This window comes from Anomalospiza imberbis, chromosome 6, assembly GCF_031753505.1.
Source record: "Anomalospiza imberbis isolate Cuckoo-Finch-1a 21T00152 chromosome 6, ASM3175350v1, whole genome shotgun sequence".
Classification (NCBI taxonomy): domain Eukaryota; kingdom Metazoa; phylum Chordata; class Aves; order Passeriformes; family Viduidae; genus Anomalospiza; species Anomalospiza imberbis.
Genome location: NC_089686.1, coordinates 15,660,351 through 15,680,071, shown reverse-complemented (window position 1 = coordinate 15,680,071; position 19,721 = coordinate 15,660,351). Strand labels below are relative to the sequence as shown.

The 19,721-nt window shown below is 41.9% G+C and overlaps 1 protein-coding gene across 5 annotated transcripts in view; it reads right to left on the bottom strand.

Annotated features, from left to right (window-relative positions):
• Window positions 1–915: 915 nt before the first annotated feature.
• The window catches only part of BTBD7 (BTB domain containing 7), a 51,799-nt gene continuing 32,993 nt past the window's right edge, over window positions 916–19,721 (bottom strand). For 3 of the 5 annotated variants that reach the window (XM_068192557.1, XM_068192558.1, XM_068192559.1), the window contains 9 exons: window positions 18,359–18,567; window positions 17,137–17,212; window positions 14,760–14,920; window positions 14,293–14,436; window positions 13,952–14,170; window positions 12,295–12,484; window positions 8,762–8,940; window positions 7,684–8,112; window positions 916–5,893 (listed from right to left, as the gene is read on the bottom strand). In XM_068192557.1, coding sequence (XP_068048658.1) covers window positions 5,078–5,893; window positions 7,684–8,112; window positions 8,762–8,940; window positions 12,295–12,484; window positions 13,952–14,170; window positions 14,293–14,436; window positions 14,760–14,920; window positions 17,137–17,212; window positions 18,359–18,567 — 2,423 coding nt within the window. In that variant the 3' untranslated portion in view covers window positions 916–5,077. The remainder of the gene's footprint in view (window positions 5,894–7,683; window positions 8,113–8,761; window positions 8,941–12,294; window positions 12,485–13,951; window positions 14,171–14,292; window positions 14,437–14,759; window positions 14,921–17,136; window positions 17,213–18,358; window positions 18,568–19,721) is intronic. The other 2 variants (XM_068192560.1, XM_068192561.1) reach the window with 2 other exon arrangements.

The following is a 19,721-nucleotide window of genomic DNA, read 5'->3' as shown; positions in this document are numbered from 1 at the left end:
GTAGAATTCCTGTGGCTCCAGTTGCAGAGCACAAGCCCAGAACTGACCATGAGGCTGTCCATTGCTGGCATCAGCCTGTACTGAAGCAGGGTGTGCCTGAAGGGACCCAGCTCCAACAAGTCTCTAATGCAGAAAGCCTCCCCTTAGCAGAGACATCAGGCATCCTCTCTGAGGTTGGCAGCCTTAGAAGTACTGTTGCAAAGTGACAGCCTATAAGAAATAATGTTAAAATGGTGTAATTTAGGAAGCTCCTAGAACTCATCTTCTGGGTGTGGGAGTGAAGGTGTCAGTAATTAAATGTGGGACCACACAGTTCTCCCTCTCCTAACCCACCTGTGCTCTGTGTCAGGATGGAACCCACAGTATTTTGCCCTTGTACACCAGAGTGGGACCAGGCAAGTGGCCAGATGGCACTTCTGAACTTCAGTCATTGTTCTGAAGCAAGGAGGCACTTGTTTCTGAGACACAGATGTAATGAACAGGCAGCTGGAATAGTCGGCAGGGAAACTGCAGCCTGGGAATGCCGGGTACTGAACGCTTCTGCTCTAACGAGCAAATGAACACACGCTTCCTTGCACCCAGGGCCCAGCTCTGAGCAGCCCTATTGCCTGTCACAAGGCATGGCCTCAGTCACTCGGGCTCCAGCCAGAACTCACAACTACTTTACTGAAATGCTTTGCACTTTTATTAACTGCCTGATCAGAGTGACTAATTTCAAATCCTTCTTTTACACTGGCTGATACCACGTCTTTGGTGTTCACAGCATTATTGTGCCCCTTTTTTCCCAAAAACCTTTTCACTTTATTGCTGGGCTCCTTTCCCCTGGGCCTGGTCACTGCAGCCTGGAGTGAGCAGGGCAGGGTGCTGGGTGCAGCCAGGCAGCAGCAGCTCAGGGAAAGCAGCCACACAACCACGTTCTATACAAGCCATTTATTTGAAATGCCAACTATACGTAGGATAAAGTCAGTGTTACATGCTTCTCAGCAACAGTAGAAAAATAGAACCAGTGAAAACCTTTTTACAACTGTAATGGTACTCAAAAGAGAAATGTATTGTTTTACAATGCATCACACAAGACTAGAATTCAAGTTTGGAGGTACCTAAATAAAAATACTATTTTTTTTTAAAAAACACTATGTACAATTGAAGCGTAAACAAGTTTTACAAAGTACTGGTTATGCAGGTTGTAGAAAAAACACTTGCATAGGACATGAAGTCAGTTTAAGAAAGTTTTCTGAGCCTTTAGCATTGAAGGCACTTGACTTTATACCAGTAACAACACAAGGACAAGAAACAAATTCTTAACACTGCTGAGGGCAGGGCTGCCTTCTGGCAGTACAGGTAATTACAGAAACCCCAAATGCGGTTTTACAAGTTTCCCTCTAAGCTGTTCCCTGCATCCAGCAGGGCTCAGCACCACCTCTACCATAGAAGCATAGAATTATTAGAAGAACAGTGCCTCAAACAGCATTAGTGTTCTTTCAAAAAACAAAAACCCTAGAAAAACAACCAAAACAACCAAACCAAAAACCCATACAAAACACCCAAAACCCCTTGCCCCCCCGCTTTCCCAAACCCAAACCAAAGAAACCCCTAAAGACGTACATTTGGGACATTCTGGGACCAAAACCCAAGGCTTACAAGTACAGGTGGCCACAGCCTTAATTTTCTTAAGTGAAAATCCTTAAGAACAGGAAAATACAACATGAAACTGCCAATCAACACAGCAGTTACTAATACACAACTACAATAATTCTGTGGAACAACAAAACATTTCAAAGGAAGAATGTGTTTTAGGAATTAAGTTATTAATCCATATATTAAGGAAAAGAGGAGCTGGGCTTGGGGAAAGGGGAATAACACCTTTTTGCATGTTGCTCACTAAATGCAAGTCTGAGCTCTCTCTTTAATAGAACAAGGAGCATGAGTCTCCCTCATTCAAAGAAACAATGTTTATATCTACCCTCAAGCAAAATAGTCAATAATCTGTCATTTCCATCTAATTTATAGAAGGAAAAGGTGTCAATTTCCAGCCTAATCAGAAAGTGCTTCATGTAAACAAGGAGCTTCTGCACCAAAGTTTCAGTAGACAGAGAACAAGGAGTAGCAGGTAGCACAGGTACATGTGGTGTGCAAGTGAGATGTAGGATGAACACTGGCTTCTGAATAATGCTGCCATGAAAAATGGTCTCACTCCTCTGCACATCCCAAGTAGGAAATCCTGCTCTGGACTACAAAAATAAAGTTCCGGTAATTCAAGAAATCCTTCTTTTCCACTTCAAACCAGCTGCCATTAGCTGCCATCTTCTTCCCAATTCAAAATATGTAAGTGAAAACACAGATTGTCTACATGGCCTGATTGTCTTTGTGGCCTCAGAAGGACTTGTCTTTCATTCTGTATCTACTTTTAAACATGTTATTCATCCTTTTTTTTAATACTGCACAGCTCCTGAGACTTCAGAAACAATTTTGTATTCTAAAACACAGACATGTCCTCCCCAGAGGCATTTCTCATCAGTTTATTCCAAAGCCAAAGCATTTCATGATTTCCCTCAAACCATAACTTCAAAACTTCTCATCTTCATCAGCCACACCCCCCACTATATTTCAAGCTTTAAAATTCTATCTAGAGATCTCAGTCCCACCTCTGCCCAAGTACACAGTGCCACATCAAACTATAATAATCAAAATAGTTTTCCTGAAGTACATCTATCAGTTTTAGGCAAAAAATATTGAGAATAATAAGTTTTCTGAGGGCAGCTGTGATTTTTTAGTAGTTAAGCTGCCAACACATACATGATGCAAGTCCAGGGAGTTTCAGGGTTCTTGTGTGTGCTGAGAGTTACTGGTTCTACTGAGCTGGTCTCATGCTGGTGAGGACGAGACCTTCGTGTGCAGTTAGAGCTACACAGTCAGACAGCACTGTGCCCAAATCTTCAGGAGGAACCCAACGAGCCTCAGCCCCTTAACCTGCAGCAGCACCATCCCCCCACTGACACCTTCTTGCATTTAACAGTGTTCTACACCAGTCCCATGGAAATCCCAAAGATGGGTGATGAAGCCAGGACCACCCAGTGCCTTGACTGTGGGCAAAAACACAAGATTAAAAAAGCTGACAGAGGGAAAAAAAAAAATCTCCCCTCACCCACAAGACACATCACCTGCAGAGTTTAGGCAAGTTTCTGCTCCAGCCCTACGCCATGCTTTCCATGGCTGCATCTCAAAAGGAGCACCTGCAGAACCACTACAGAAGCAGGTCTATAGATGTGTCTGCAGGAGACACAGAGTTTATTGGTTCAAAGACCAATATCTTAATTCATCTAGAAGCTATCTGGTAGTTTGGAAATGCAGTATTCAATATATTTCAGTAACACTGTCTTGTTACCAGGCCCTCCATACTTTAATGAAACACATTAGGTAAGAATTTTCCATCAACTAAAACCAAAAGTAAAGTTGCAGTAAAATTTCTGTTAAACAGTGTTAAGCACTTTGAGCTGTAGGAAACAATTCAACCTAATCTTAAAGCAGTCCTTAGGTCACACCTGGGACTATAGTTTTCTGCTATAGGGAAACTCATTACAGAAACTGCATTTAAACCCCCACCAAACAGGACCGTACCAGCAATCACTACTCTACAGTGGCATCAGATCCCTACCCTGAATGCAATGAATTTGTTGTTAGAACTGCACCGTGAGTATTAAGGATGTACTTCATAATTGTAACCCTTCCCCTGGTGCTCTGCTGAACCCTGCCCCAGTGGCAGGAGCCAGCCCAGATCAGCATCTTTCCCTCCTCACATCCTGTTAACAGGGGAATCTCATTTCTGTGCTTTCAAAAAGCAAATCAGGCAATGGAGGTGTAATTTAAGAGCGACAGAGCTTCACACGTGTCGTGATGCTGAAGCGGTGACTCTTCACTTGGATTCTGCTCACAGAACAGCTGCACCTGGGGGCCAGCACCACGTGAGGCCAGGTAAGGAACACTGTCACTGAGAGTGAAGCCCTTTTGTAAGCACAGGCAGGAGAAAGCAAGGCCATGGGCTGTCACCCCGGCACCGCCGGGGAGGGAAACCCTCCCACGTGTTCAGGCAACGGCGAAGGTTCCGTGCCTCGTCTTCCTGACACTCCACGAGTTAGCAGGAATCCGCTCATCTGGTCTTCGCCTACCCACGGATGAGCAGCTGGAAGAACAAGTAATTACTGTAATTTTTACAGTATTTCTAGATTTATTTCTAAATGGGCAAATCAGCAATTCTAGTCTGTCCAGTAAGTGCTTCCTGCTTCCAGGTGATCATGGAGTCCTCCATGGTCACAGCCGAAACAAAAGTAAACAGACTCTTACTGTCATATTCCAGTGAATTTCACAGGAATTTGGATTCCTAAATATCCCTCTGGATTTTTAAAACCTCAAATATAATTCTTGAAGTAGGTTTGCTATGCATACAAAGATAAGACCAGCTGCCAGAACTTTTCAAACAAAATACTAGATTGGATTCTTGCCATAGTCGTAAAAATCAGGAAGATTTCAATCTAAACAAACAAACAAAACAAAAAAATCCAACTAAAAATGTAGGTTTTTTGATGTGCTGTTCTTTGGAATTCCTATAATTAAAAAATAAACGCACTGTTATTATCTCATAAGAAAATACATTTCATAATGTGCAAACCAATGCACATAGAGAATCAGCATGTGAGAGGGTAAATGCAAAAGTATGAAAATACAGTCCTTTAAATGTGACATTAAAGTTTAACATATTAGTACAAAACTAATACACTAAAATAGATGTACAGGTGCAAAAGGCTACCAGGTTGTAGAAAAAAGGTACCAGTTTCTGTTTTTTAAAAGGCTTAATTAAATCTGCTCCAAAAAAAATTGCGACAAAATAAACCCAGAAGCAGCATTAAAACCAAACTGATAACATGCTGTCTCTAATGAAGCAATGTATGTACAAAACAAGTGAGCAGAGCTGAATTTTTCTGCTGGCATGAAAGAATTTCTCTGACAGAAGTCAGGCTAAAAGTTGCAAGGAATGGGATGTTTACAACTCTTAGGCACAGAGAAATAGTGGAGGTTGCTTTCATAGGGCAGATTTTTTGTACAGGAAGTCTGGTTTGTTTGGAGACCTCCTTCCTCTGCTTACTCCATCTTCCCTTTCCAAATCTGCATTTCTCTGTGCTCCATGTTCCAATGGCTCATCCTCTGCCAGTCTCCTACTGGGTCTCTCTTCTGGCACCTCAGAGTTGTATGCAGAGAGTGAAGGTCTGTTGGAGGTCAGCCCATAGGTTAAATCCGTTTCCATTTTTGTTCTTCCCCTGACGTGAACAGGGCCATTCCCAGCATTTTCCTGGGTAGCCAGTGCCAAGTCCAGTCGCTGGGGAGGCTGTTCTAAGACATCGAGGTGTATTGGCTCATTCTTTTGCCTGTGTTGATGCCCATCTTGTGAGAGCAGGTACTCCCTCCTAGAATCCTCTTGCTTTTTAGGAGATATCTGGGAAGGTAGATAGGCTGACTTTAAGCCACTTGGTGATGCCTTATTGTGGCTGTACAAATCTGGGCCAAAATAAATGCCTTGTGAAGGTGAAGGACTGTGCCTGTTGGGTGCTGGAGTAGAGGGTCTGCATGCAGCATTAGAGAAGTCATAGAAGTCAGGATATTCCTGCGGGTTTTCTCGAGCCTCTATTTTTTGCTCTATTGCATGTTTTTTCCGAGAAGTAGGCATGTGTCTGTTCTGAATGCATGAAATGTGCTGGGGTGGGCCGGGCCCTACCTCTGTAACCACCTGGCTTAGCTCCGTGTCCACCGTGAGCTCTGGTAATCTTCTGTCTTTCAAAGACATTGCTGACACACCCATTGCGATGTCCGGCATCAGTTCATTTAGCAGGGGCTGAGTACACTGGAAAAGAAAGAAATTGGTCCGTGGAAACAAAGACAAGAGCTAAACAGGAACTGTATTTAGGATAGTTTTTGTAATTTAAAAAGGCATTTTCTTACTCTACTTTAGTCTTGCCAACTTCAGCCTGTAAGTTTCCTGCACTGTTTAAAGAACACATCTATCCACCAACCTTCACCTTCCTGCTTCTTTCCTTCATGAAGCTGTTGTGTCACAATTACAGCTCCTCTTAAATGCATCTTGCCTTGAACATGCAGTAAAGGACACTGTACTGCTGAACTTCTTAAAGGCAGGCTTTAAGCTTTAAGCCATTTACAATTATCAATCCAAACAAGGTACTCGGTGCAGAGCCTAACAAATTGTCACAGCACACAGTTCCAGTGCAGGGAAGCCACGACACACGTGTCATCACTATAGACACAACCCTTCTGCTTCCCCATTTTAAAGTAAGAGAACTGCAAATGCGTGTGCAGGACAGCCTCAGGACTTGGGGGAGCATCAGTTACAGGGCTCACTAGATCCACAGAGTATGTGGAAGCTGCTGCAATGGCATTCTTCTCACCTACCCCATGCTTGCCTCAGTGCAGAATCGTTCATATTACAGCCTTCCAGAGAGAAGAGTGAGAATTTCTACTTACATTTATCATTTCTCATGAAAGCAACTTCAGTAATCATTGATTAACAGTAACTCGCAAATTGCAGAAAGAACACAGAACAAAAATATCACCTATATTAAGCCTATGCTCCCCCTTGCATTACTTATGGACATGTTCTAGCAGAAATTTCTCCAATATGAAAAAGGTTTCAATACTAACTTCCCTAAGGAAACTGTATTGTTCAAAGGAGAGTGACATGCTATGAACCCCACCTATGACCAAACAATGGCACACATTTCTAATGTGCCCCAACTATGCACTGACAGTTTTTTCACTGCAGAAATAAATTATTAAATTCTTCATTCAGCACTTCCTGTATTTCATAAAGCTATGTCTTTACTGGATATCTTATAGTCCATTGGTTTTATTGCATCATATTGTAGCTCAGCAACTATAATGACTGCTTTTAAATGCTGTAACAAAGCCCTTTGTATCAGCAATTACCAATTTCTGCTTGCCAATTCCTTTTCAAATACTTCTCAGCTGAAAAGCTTTCATACTCTTCAACATGTATAAAGGCAACCTGTTTACTTCAGACTACTTACCTGTAAATAGCCAAAATATCCCCACTACTTCTACCTGTGAATTACAGTGAGCAGTCCACTATTGAAGTTGGCTTATGCTTTGTTTTAGCGTAGAGCAAACTACATTTGCCACACAAGGGGCAGCTGAGGTCACTTGGTCTGTTCAGCCTAGAGGAGACTGAGGGGAGACTCCTCTGAAGTTACAACTACCTGTGAGAGGAAGAGGAGGGGCAGACACTGATCTCTATTGTGACCAGTGACAGGACTGAAAGGTTCTTCACCCACAGGATGGTTGGACACTGAAACAGACCCTGTGGCTTCCTTCCAACTCAGGATATTCTGTGATTCTAAGATTTCAGAAGATTCCCAAGTGCCATTTGCCCCTCCAATAATGCTCCTGCCCTGGAATGTTCGTTCTCCCAAGGATTAGGGCATGACTTTGCAACAGAGAATGCTGACAGACAGTTCCATAGAAAAACCTCCTAACCAACAAAGACACTGATTTTATTTAACAAAGCCAAGTTACTTCATCATAAGCATTCTCTCCAGTTCCTTCCATGAGGTACTTTGAGCGGCCAGAAATAGGCAAAAGAGGAGAAATCACAACACTTACTACTTGTTTCTCAGCTGCCATCACTGCTGCTGCTGCCGCCACCGTCTGGCGCCCCAGAGCCGCGGTGTTGGTGCAGTCGGGAGGCGCTGCCTTGGCCCCGGGCAGGTAAACAGGAGGGGCAGCTTTGGGGGCGGTCCGCGAGTGGAACAGCGAGTGGTTACACGGGTAAGAAAAGGAACGGGAGGGATGTTGACTTGGCACCCTTTGTTTCCAGCCCGCTTTGAACTGGTTGTGAATAGGAGTTGCTGGTGGGTGGTATGGAGGTGGAGGAGGGGGCAGTGGTGGATGGAAGGCCACGAAAGAGTCCAGTTCTGTAAACATGGTTTCTGCAGTGGGAGTGCTGTTGACGCGACATCGTCCAGACTGTCTCACTGTCAGCAGCGGGCTTTCATCCCCAAATCGCTCATCAGGAAAGAATTTGTGAGGATTCTGCAAAGGTAAAATACCCAGCATGTTACAAGATAAAGTAGGAAGCTATCTAGAAAAATCTCCCTAAGTAACACTCTCAGAAACATGCTAATACTGTAACTGCCTGGCTGTGCTATGTACAAGCTCATCAACACTCAAGGTGACTACAGCTACTATGAAAAATGGATTGGAGTCTTTTTTAAAATAAGACAAGAAGCATCAGATTGACTGTAAGTTGACCAACAAATGCATGTGCTTTAGCACCAGTGTATAAACAGAAGAGGGATTTTCAGTTTCCCAGTCCTGACATGTACTGTGCAGACCTACAGCATAAGCTACCACTTTTTCTCCTCTCTGTTTTAAGAATAAATAATAATCTAGGTTTCACGTTATGGTTCTACTGCTCTCATCCACTCTCTCTTTAGCAGTTTTATTTTGTCCCCAAAATTTGTGTCAATAGTAGCCTCTTGAATGGCAATGACTCTTGAGAAAACTATTTATACACTGCACTTACAGCTTTACAAAATCACATACATCAAATGCAACTGGCATTTGCACCTGGACAGTCACGTAGGCATTTCAAAGCACTTGTGTGTATACACAGCAAGTACTCCTATTGCAGAGAACACAGTCAAGTCCCTTCACGTTCTTACACAGCCATCCTTCATACCTGCAGGAGCTCAGCAGCAGCATCAGAAAGCCCAAATTCCCGCAGCACACGGATCTGGATCTCGTAACTGACGGTGGCGCCTTCCCCACAGTTCAGAGCGTAGGCTCTCTGCACCTGCTCGGTGTGGCGCAGCTCCTGCAGCCGCCTGATCATCTCTTTCACAACCAGGAGATTGGGAACTGCAGGGATAACAGACAACGGGGCGGGGATAAGAGAGAGTCCTTTTTTTCAAGTTTAAGACAGTAAGTTTGATTGCAATGGTTGGATTTATTCTGAAGGAACAAAATCTAACATCAGGCTGCCTTCCTTGGCTTTTTTTTTTTTAAGAAGCATTCTGCCAAGAACTGTTCAACTTACACATGTTCCATGGAGCATCATTAAGCCACATGGGATAACACACATAATACAAATGATAAAAACATACACCACTTCTCTAGCTTCTGCTGGAATGAGCCACAAATAGAGCTTTCTTTGTAAAACCCTTATGATGCAGGAATTCCATCATTTGAGGTGGGAGCAGGATATCTTAAATAACAACTGAATGTTCCCTCCTGAATTGCACAGGCCAAGAATTCACTGATTTTTTTGGCATACACTTCATACTTCTAACGCAGTTCTATAATCAAAAGACCATAACACCAGTGTGTAACTAGAGAAAGGGCATTTTACAAAAGTTACACAAACTGTAAGCCAACAAAAACCTGTTAAAATTGTTTTGTTTTATGCAGTCACATTGAAATAATTTTTAAAAGCCATTCCAAAAGAAAGTAATGTATAATTTTGGGTATTTAGCCTGTTGCAAAACTTTCTCATACCACTTCTTACAGCTGTTTGATGATGAATGATATTTCTCTGTGGTGTTTCTGTCCTAAGGAAAATGTGCATATAAACAGAGAAGACAAATCCAGATCTCTGAGTGTGTAAGTTCTGTTGTCTGATCCTTTACCAGTTTTACAAGTGTTATGCATTACCATGACCACATGTCTGTAATGAAAGCTTATAAAAATTAAACGGATCATACAGCAAGAACAGTGTGAAAAGACATTTGCATTACAGAGAAGGAGAAACACCACACAATTTCAATTGGTCCCAATTTCACAAAATTTACATTGGTACATGAAGGAGAAGTATATGTACTGCAAAATATTCCCCCCATCAATGGAGCTCTTGTACTGAGAGGAGAGGGAAGGAACCCATTCTAACCAGTCTTCAAGGCTTGTAAATAAGTTCTCTACCCTCCCCACACTTAAATTCTTCTGAAAAAAACCTGATTTAGCAGCCAGATGTTTAGCTACAGCCAGCATTTTGCTAATACTTAAAAAAGAGGATCTAAGAGAAGTCTGAAGCAGCTCTACAAACTGTTAGGCATAAAAATGATAGAAGGTTTTCATTAAAAAATACTGTCTTCTTAAACCCTGGTTTGTTTTGGGATTTTTTTTTTACTATTATTCATGTGAAACACATGGAAGAAAGATCATGTATATAAAAAAATGCAATTATCTCAGCTGCAAGATTTCTAATTCAGACTGAAACTGGAAAAGGCGTGAAGAAGCCCAACCACTTGCAGAACCTGGCCTCAAGTTGGAGCAGGCTTCAGCTGCACTCATTTTACAATAGTGCTGCAGGAAGAAAACTAAAACACACTGCCAGCAGGTTTGTGCAAATACAGTCCTCAGGCAGAGGGTCCAAGGAGAAGGCAGGGACAGACGGAGAGCAGCCGAGCTGAGGAGCAGCCCCTGCTCTGAGCCCGGCCCAAGGACCACAGAGGCGGGGCTGCCCAGCTCCCCCCCAGCCCTCCCTGTGCTCCCTCTATGCTTCAGGATGGATTCCTGTACAAGTCAGAGGTTGGGACAGGCTTTAAGCTCCTCACACTAACTGGGCCCCATCTGCCCATTCTAGCAAAAAGGCCCTGGCAAGCCAATCAATTCTTTTGTTTAATTACAGGACTAAGCAAAGCAGACAGTTGCCAGGACACAATTCCTGTGCTCCAACTTCTGGCCAGGCTCAGAGCTCATATCTGTGTTCAAATCAAGGGACTGGCAATAATTCCTACCTATTAAATTGTACAGAACCAAGATGCAGGGGAGTTTCAGATTGGTCAAGATGTGTCTCATGCTTGCCAACAGAGCCAGTTTTTTCAAGAACATGAGAACTTTGGCAAAACACTGAAGATCTCTGAGAACCTGTTGCCTTTCTCAAATTTATTGGAAATTAGAATTGAGCAAAGTGTTATCAAATTCCTATCTTATATGAAATAGTTTCTATTCAATTCATGCTAAGTATATTTACACTTTTCTGGGGAGGGAAGTCCAAGTGCTATAATGCACTGCTGAGATGCCACAGTTTTGCTAAGAGCTCCAGATTTCTAAACAAACAATTGGTAATTTTATCAAATTTTTCAAACAGAAATTTTCAGAAGCTCATTTTCAGCTTTATCAAGTTTATTCCCAGACTACAAGACGCAAACAGATCAAAACTGTTCTACAAATTTTCCTAGAAATCTTATAACTAACCAGTGTTTCCAATCTTCCAAACACTTCAAAATAAATTCTCTCGCAGCAATTTCAATCCATTACTTTGGTCCTGGGTCTAGCATCTGTAAGAATAGTTTATCTACTTCCTCTCAACACAGCTGACTGTAGAAAGACATAATTGATATACAAAGAGCTTATAAAATGGGGAATGCCACAGGCAGAGTATTTTCCTTCACTGAATTAAAATTTAATCGTGGTCATTTAGCTATTTAATTCTGCCCTCCAAAACATCCACTGACCCTGCCAACTTGCCATCAATTGCAAGTTTTGCCAGTGTTTTCTCTATGCACACTGAGTATTAATGGGACAGGGGAAAGGCAGGAAGAGCTAGATGCTTTAGGAATTCCACTAGATACATTCTTCCAGTCTGACACCAAAAGATCATATGTATAAATGACAAAATACATTTAGTATATATTTTCCTGGCTTGCCTATGGGGAATGTCATACCAATCATCCTGAAGTCAAGAGAGGCCATATTTACTTGAGCCTATAAAAATGTACTCTGACACATTCTTCCACAAGGAATTGATTTGGCTTCAAAGCTAAAGTGGATTTGGTAAATTGAAGTGAATGTGTTTTGAGTTCTCATTTCCAGTACTTTTCTGGCATACTGAGTTCAGCTGATTTCCTTTACAAGTTATATTCTCTGGCTTTTGATTTTTGAAAGAAATTTTCCAGACTCACAGATCTTACCTATATTGGACAATTGGTTTGTAGAAAACTGAGAACCCTTTAGAAAATTCTGAGACTAGAGAGCCAGGCTCCAGCAAGTCTTCTTCCTGATTAACCAGTTCAAGGGTTTTGTTCTGCAACTAGTTACTCTGCCATTCAAAACCAGTTAATGTCTTTAGGACAGACCAAAGCAGAAGGACTATTCCTGGGGCAGAACTACTCTCTGAGGAAATGATGAAGTTCAATAACTGACACTCCCCCTCAGGCCCAAGCACCCACACACTCCCAGGAGCTCACTCGGCACGGGAAGCCATCGGCAGCTCACCTGGGATCTCGTTGGCTATAACTGAGGGAGGACTGGTCTGGTTGGTGCTGACTTGCTGGTGGCTGATCACGTGGCAGCACTGCGGCACCGCATTGTTCACCATGTACAGCGTGTCGGGCACGTTGGACATCCGCACCATCCGCAGGCGGACCAGGTCGGTTTGCTCCACCATCATCTCATCCAGCACCGACTGCAACGACAGCACCAGAGCCTCATGAAGGCACTGCACACACCTGCTGCCACTGCTGCCAGCACAGCCCCAGCGACACAAGTCCTGCCATGTCTGCACCACAGTAACTTTGTCAGGTCACAAACAACACCAGCATTTTCATGAGCATTTCTATTCCATTTTCCAGTCATGATCATACCTGAGTTTGAGCTAAGAGCAGGCAGGAGAACAGTTTGGGAAGGATGCTTTGTTTACTATGTCAGATTAGAACTGACCTTCTCGAGACCAGACCCTCTGAACTTAAGACAATTACTGCCTATGAGTCTCAACTTTCTGTGCCATTGAGTAGAAGGCACCAGCCTGAAAATTAAACATGTTTTCCTCAGACATCTAAAGAATAGAAAAAGATTTATGCCTACCCTTTGAAGATTCTTACTTAGGATCAAATGAACTTATTTCAAAAAAATGGGAGTCTAGCAGGGGAGTAAAAAAAAAAAAAATCACTCACAATCTTTTCATTTCACAATAATTAAACTATCTATAGGAGGACTAAAGTTATGAGAGGTTATGTATGACAGTCCTCCCTCTAAGGTGTTAAAAAGCCTTAAAATGATTTAAAAATATTAACAGCATAATATGAAACCAGTACTAACAAGTAGGAATTCTGACAGGAGTATGGGGGTTGTAAGAATTCACTGTTTACTCTGGATAAGTACTGAAGCACTCCCACAGCATATACCTGAAAACTAAGAGTCAAAGCTTTTATCACGTTTTTGTTAGTTTTAGCAATCCAAGATCCAAATGAGGAGCTAGTCCTCCTTTGCTATTTTAGTGCCACTTGGTGCTAACTGCTGTACCCAAATGCAAAGCAGTTTTATTTCTTCCCTTCCCTCAAAGAGGACATTAATAACATCTTATAACTTTAAAAAACATTTTCTCTCCTAGGCACAGGGTAAAAGCTCCAAATTCATCAGAGCAGATGTCAGAGTCTGTAGGTGATGTGGATGTACACAGCTTCACCTAATCCTCTTGTTCTGTTGTCACCTGCACTGCTGGGACTCATAAGCTCTCAAGTCAGAGCCACCTGAACTGGTGGCATTGGTCAGTGACACAAAAGGCTCTCGTTCTGTCCAACAGAACGTGGCACATTCCTGTCCCACACAGCACCATCTCCACCCTGCCACCAAACGTCACCACCAGAGATGCTACAAGATCTTCAGCTTGACAGTGCTCATGCAAGAAATTAATAGGAAGTGACTGCTTGAGAGGGAAACAAATTCATTCAAATTGGACACAAGATATTTATTCCATTTTGCGGAGGATCACAAGATTTTGGGTATGTTCTGATTTAAACAAGATGATGAAACATCAGTCCTCTGCCGAGTGGAATAGCAGTTCCCCACCCAGCTCTGGTGGGGGCTGGGGAGCCTGAAAGAGCTGGTACCAAGGTTGCTGACTAGCTGCAGACTGGGACTCTCAGGCTCTCACCTTGCCATCCGCCTGCCAGGAGGGCTGCCGAGGAGCTGGGCCGGCAAACTGGCTGGAAACCAGGGAGGTTTCCCTCAGAACGTTGCTTTGTTTCCGGTGGAATTTCATCAAGATCTGTCTCGCAAACATTTCAATTTCGAGAAAAAAAATTTTGTTGAAAATTTTCTGACCAGTTCTAGAGACTTGAGCCTGATGATCAATCTTGTAAGTCTTGTTAAACTGAAAATGTTAGTATTTTAGGCCAGTACATGTAAAGAGACAAAACATCCCAAAATCTTTCCCTGTTTACAGAACCCCCTGATGACTCCAATCTGAGAACAGTCAAGTGTTGCTGATATTACCTTAGCCTCCTCCACATATGGTGAGAACAGTCTTGGCCGCACATATATTCCAGCATTTTTTTGCCGCAGCCAGGCATTTGACTTTCCACCTTCTGATGTTGGTAGCATGTCTGAAGGAGGAGTACTAATCAGGCCTCTCTTCATCTTTAAGAATCAAGAAAGAGTTTTACAGTTTTTTAAATATTAATATGGTAAAAACTTGCAAAAAATGCATTCTTTACACTGAATCCTTACACCACTGATTTTTTTAGCCTATCTAAAAAAAGTAATCTATTGATAGAACACAAAACCTAACGAGAAAAAGAGTGTTACATATCTATTACTCTAAATGATAACATTTTAGAAGTTAATCCTTAAAATAAACAAACAAAACCAACCCCACTAAAGCAAAAAAACCCTCACACCTGAACATGCAGAGATGTATTTGTAACATGCAGAGATGTATTTGTATGAGACTATTGACTTACTGCATCACTCAGTACTTCGCTATTCATGGGTAAGATGTGCTCAATGCGGACAAAAGGTAAAAGTGGAGACAGGATCTCCCTCAGCTCTTCAATGTCAAGATCTCTCCTCTTCACACCTCTTTTATTCACACTGTGAGCAGTACCACTGAGTAAATTAGGCTCTGTGGGAAGGAACAAGACATGCTAAGTTTTCATCAGAAAGTTTAAAGAGGATAGCAGGAGGTACAGGGCTTACCTTACAGGGGAGGTTAAAGAAAAGGAAGGAAAATTCTCATTTTATATCAGTAGGGCTCATCAGCACTATTCCACAAAACTAACAATTGAACATGGCACAGGGTGGTGAATTGGTCAAAGGTTGGACTCCATGATTCTGGAGGTCTTTTCCAACCTAAATGATTCTATGATTCTACCTCGTGCCTTAAAATCTTATATGAAGCATCCACAGAGACAGGTTCAGTTTATACCAGCAGAGGTCATTGGAACAGCTGCCAGTTTCAAAGTGTAAGCCAGGCAGAAAATACAGACATAGCATTTGCCATTAACATTTGAAAAGCTCTATTAAGAGCTATGCCATGAAAGCAGTTGTACTTCCCTGCTAGCAGTTCCCCCAAGGACTCTGCTGCAGCACCTCTGCCTTTACCCAGCAGTTTTCAAAGACACTTTCTATCAATTAAGGTCTGAAGAGTCCTCAGGGATACATTATTCTAGCTTCCTTGTGTAACCCACCTCAGTAACATGGTGTCAAGCCCTCTCAAATTGCTCTCATGGTCACAGGACACCTATTGTACCAGAAGTGGCATCATCCTGGAGACAGCAAGACGACCATGCAGCCCACATGTGTATTTTAGATATTGTACCCAACCTGAATGTGACTGACTAGCTTCCCTCTTTGAGGAAACCTGTCAAACATACCCACCCTCCCTCAGTACATGCTGCTAAAGTTTTGGCCACAGCTCATTACATTCTCTAATGCTTTGTGGCATTGACACCATCACACATTCAGAGCTGCAATACAAGGAGTGTCACTGAGGAATATAAATGAAATTATTAGACTAAATCTGTCTCTAATGTGACAGAATTTGGCATCGCCATTATTTCTGCTTTTGCTTATTGTGTTTTCTGATGATCCCAGATAAGAGATGTGAGCTGTTTACTCAATGAATGCCAGAGCAAGAAGCTGTGCAGTGATCCCAAAGGAGCAGCTTCTGCCCCAGCCCAGGTCTGTTACTGTTTAACTGGCTCCATTATGTTCCAATGTGCCCTAGGACAAACGCTTGGAAATTCCTGTTTTGGAAATAGGTAAATACTTAGGACACTAGAAGCACATCCTTTGACTAACTTTTGGTTGCATTTCATAAAACATGTCCATGACAAAGCAGCTGTATTGCAAGCAGTAAGAGTGGATTTCAGAAGCATGGCCAGCCTTCCCAAGGCAATAGTTACACCAGTACTGCTCTCTTTTTACTCTTCCCTTTCTGTTCCTCTTGTGGCACTATGTGATTGACACTTCATAGTGCAGATGAACTACAAGATCCCTGCATTTGTAATTTGGGACATATATGTTTAACCTACTTCCCATATCCAACACGTGTAAGATTGCCCTTGAAGTTACCACTGTAGCAATAATGTGCATCTAGGCTCATAAAAATACATTTACATCTACTTTAGGTAAAACACTTGTTGGCTTGTTTCTCACTACCACAGATTCCTGTCAGAGAGACACACTCAAACTGAAGTGAAAGGCTGACACTGTAAACTAAGAGTAAGACTACTGTGAGAAGCCTGCATAACAAGATACTGCAGGGGGGTTTTATTTGATGAATTAGTTACAAGAAAAAGAATTTTGAGACAACAGGAAACCAACGAGACTTCAAAATCAGACAGTCATAGAGGCTGAAAGGACCTCTAAAAGTTTCATTCAGCCACAACCAATGCCCTCTTCCCACACCTCCCCAGGTAAGGTACAACACATTGCCCTTCACTGCATCCAGCTGGGCAACCTGTGCCCGTGTCTGACCATCTTCACAGTTTCTTGTATTTCAGTAGGTGCCTCACTGCCTCTCATCTTGTCCTGGGTGCCAAGAGAAAAGTGCTGCTCTATTTTCTTTGCTTCCTGGCATTAGATATTTATAGACTCTGCTAAGATCCCCTCTAAGCCTTTTCTTCTTCAGGCTAAACAATCCCATCTCTCTCAGAATGCTGTGTTCTCATTTTAGATAACAAAACCTTTAAAGAAAGCAAGAGCATTTGCTTTCTTTTGACTATACTATGGACAAAGTAGATTCAATTTCCCTAAGTTACAGACCACTCACAAAATAGAACTGCCATAAATTTTGGTTTATTTGGTTCAGTGCTGCATGGTTTAAAGGATCCTCACCTCGATCTGCTATTCTCTTCATCAACTGGTGTTCTCCCCATTTAATCAGATATTTAAGAATATCTTGTTCACTTGCCTGTAGAAAGAGGAAGTCAGTAATCTGCATATGCTTAATGTCACATGCACACAAAGAAAAAAAAATCCCAGGTCTTTTACAGGTCTAAAGAAACACAGCTGCACCTAAGCATGAAGTATTTGCACTTTATGATCTGCTTACAACTTTATCCTAATATTTTAAGCTGTACTACAGGTATATCACCACCATAATTTCTACATTCATATTACTTACTGAATCCCTAGGAAGAGGAAGAATTTTTGTACAGAAGGAAAAATTTTATTTAGTATGGAAACTTATAGCTATAAAGTTTGAATTACTAAATTTATTTAAAAGGGGCAGTTCTACCTCTGGGCATTTCAAGCTTTTGTTTAACATTACAAATTCAGCAATATAAGCTCTCATGGAAGATCAACACTACTGTTAACTGTAATTTCTGAAATGCTTCAAGTTAACAAAGCTTTTTAAAAAACACTTTGAATAATCTCTAGCACTTAATCCTTTACAAAAAAATAAGATTGAGATGAATGCATTAAAAAAAACCAACTAGTAATCTTTAAGCTATTAAGGGATGGTCATCATTATAAAGATATCTCCCCTGAAGAGCAATGGCAGCAAAAATCCAGAATCTTTCTGTTGGCCAGTACAGTTCTCTCTCCCTAAAACCACACAATCACTGAAGACAAGTCATAAAAAAAAAAATGTGCAATACTTGTCAGAGATGGTATTTTTCTCTCTCCATGAAAACAAATTGAGTTTTCTGAACTATTTCTAGTTTATTAGCTCCCACTGCCCCAAATTAGCATGTGTTGTTACAGCAAAACTATTTCCACCACGTAATTTTATAAATCTCTTAAACAGGCAGGGCAAATGTTAGATGCAGAAATGCTTTGTTTAAAATAATTTGCATGCATTTATAAACTATTATTAGACTTCTAAGCAACAGCATATACCACATTTGGGTTGTGTTACAAGCCAAGAACATAACAATTTTCTAAATCGCTACTTCCATTTAATTTTTTTACATATTAAAGAAGGAGTGTTTAGTGTGTACAAGCCCTCTTCAGCCTACAATTTAAAATCAACTACTGCCAGGCATTTCCAATAATGGTATAACACATCCTGCTAGTTCTAGCAGGACCAGCTGTATTCTGCACTGCAGGTTACCTGTAAATAGTCAGACTGAATAGCTGTGAGCAGGTGGTCCTTGCTGAGTTCATAGAAGACCTCTGAAGTCATGACCTGGGTAAACTCCTCACAGAGGAAATGCAGTGCTTGGCGATGCACCCACTTGGAACCGTACGGCTGAGAGCTCCACTTCAGAATGGCAATCAAGGTGTCCAGGGAGATGCTCTCAGCAATAATATCTTCACAGCCTACCAAACAAGGGCAGCAATCAACAGTGTGGTTACAGAGGCACTTTCACCCTGAAGGAATAATACGAGTGGCTAAATCTCTAATAGAAAGGGTTATGTACACCCAGTGAGAGTAAAGACAGGTGCCCTACAGAACAAGGTTGGAAACAAGGTTGTATTTTGACTAGAAGTACAATATTTTAAGTGTATGATTCCAACTATACAGTTATTCACTTTTTAAAGCCACATGAAGCATCATGGCTGCTGGCATGCCTGGATAAACAACTGGAAAGGTAGTTCAACCCAGTCAGAACCCCCTTTGGTAATCTGAGTGTTTAACACATTTTAACATCGAGAATTTGAGTCACTATTCTTCACAGCAGGTTCACAGAAACCCAAGAACTGTAACAAAGGTGGGATTTTTGCCTGTATTACTTTGCTCATGGACCCTCCTGAGACAGACCATGCAGAGGAGAAGAAACACAAACTGTAACAGTGCTGGTACTCAGCTACTCAGTACAGGATGAGGGTAGCAAAGCATCATTTTCTGACTCACAGAAAAGGCAGGAAGCAGTGGATGGCTGCTCCAGGCCACCACGATGGCCTCAGTATCCAGCAAGGCACAGAGGGTGCCAGGACAGGGAGCACATTCTCTGACAGGGAAGCAGAAGGGAGGCAGATTTATCTGTCAGAAGAAGACAGAAGAAACTGTCTGCCAGTTTCTTCCTACCCACTGCTTTATTAGGATTTACTCTTTCACAGGGTACACATCTTCTGAAGAACAGAGAGTACAGTTAAAACTCCTGAAGGGAAATGGAGCTGATTTGGAAGAAATTAGGGAAGACATTCTGTAGGAGGGCTGAAAACATGGGTACTTGGGACTAGGGAGTTAAGAGAGATGGCACCACAACGTTGATAACTTGAAGTCTCCAATAGCACTTTGTTGATTTCATTTGTACATCTGGTTTAGCACAAAGACAGCAATTTAAAGAAAAAAATTCTCAGAATTATACATTCCAGTCTCAACCCACTACAGCCACAAAATTACTGCTGTGCTTATGCCTATAAGAGGTCCCCAGACAGTTCAGAGCTACATGTCTACACTGCAATTTTACTTCTTATACATCATCATTTTTCTCTCAGTTTCAAAGATACCTAAAAACTAAACTTCATTG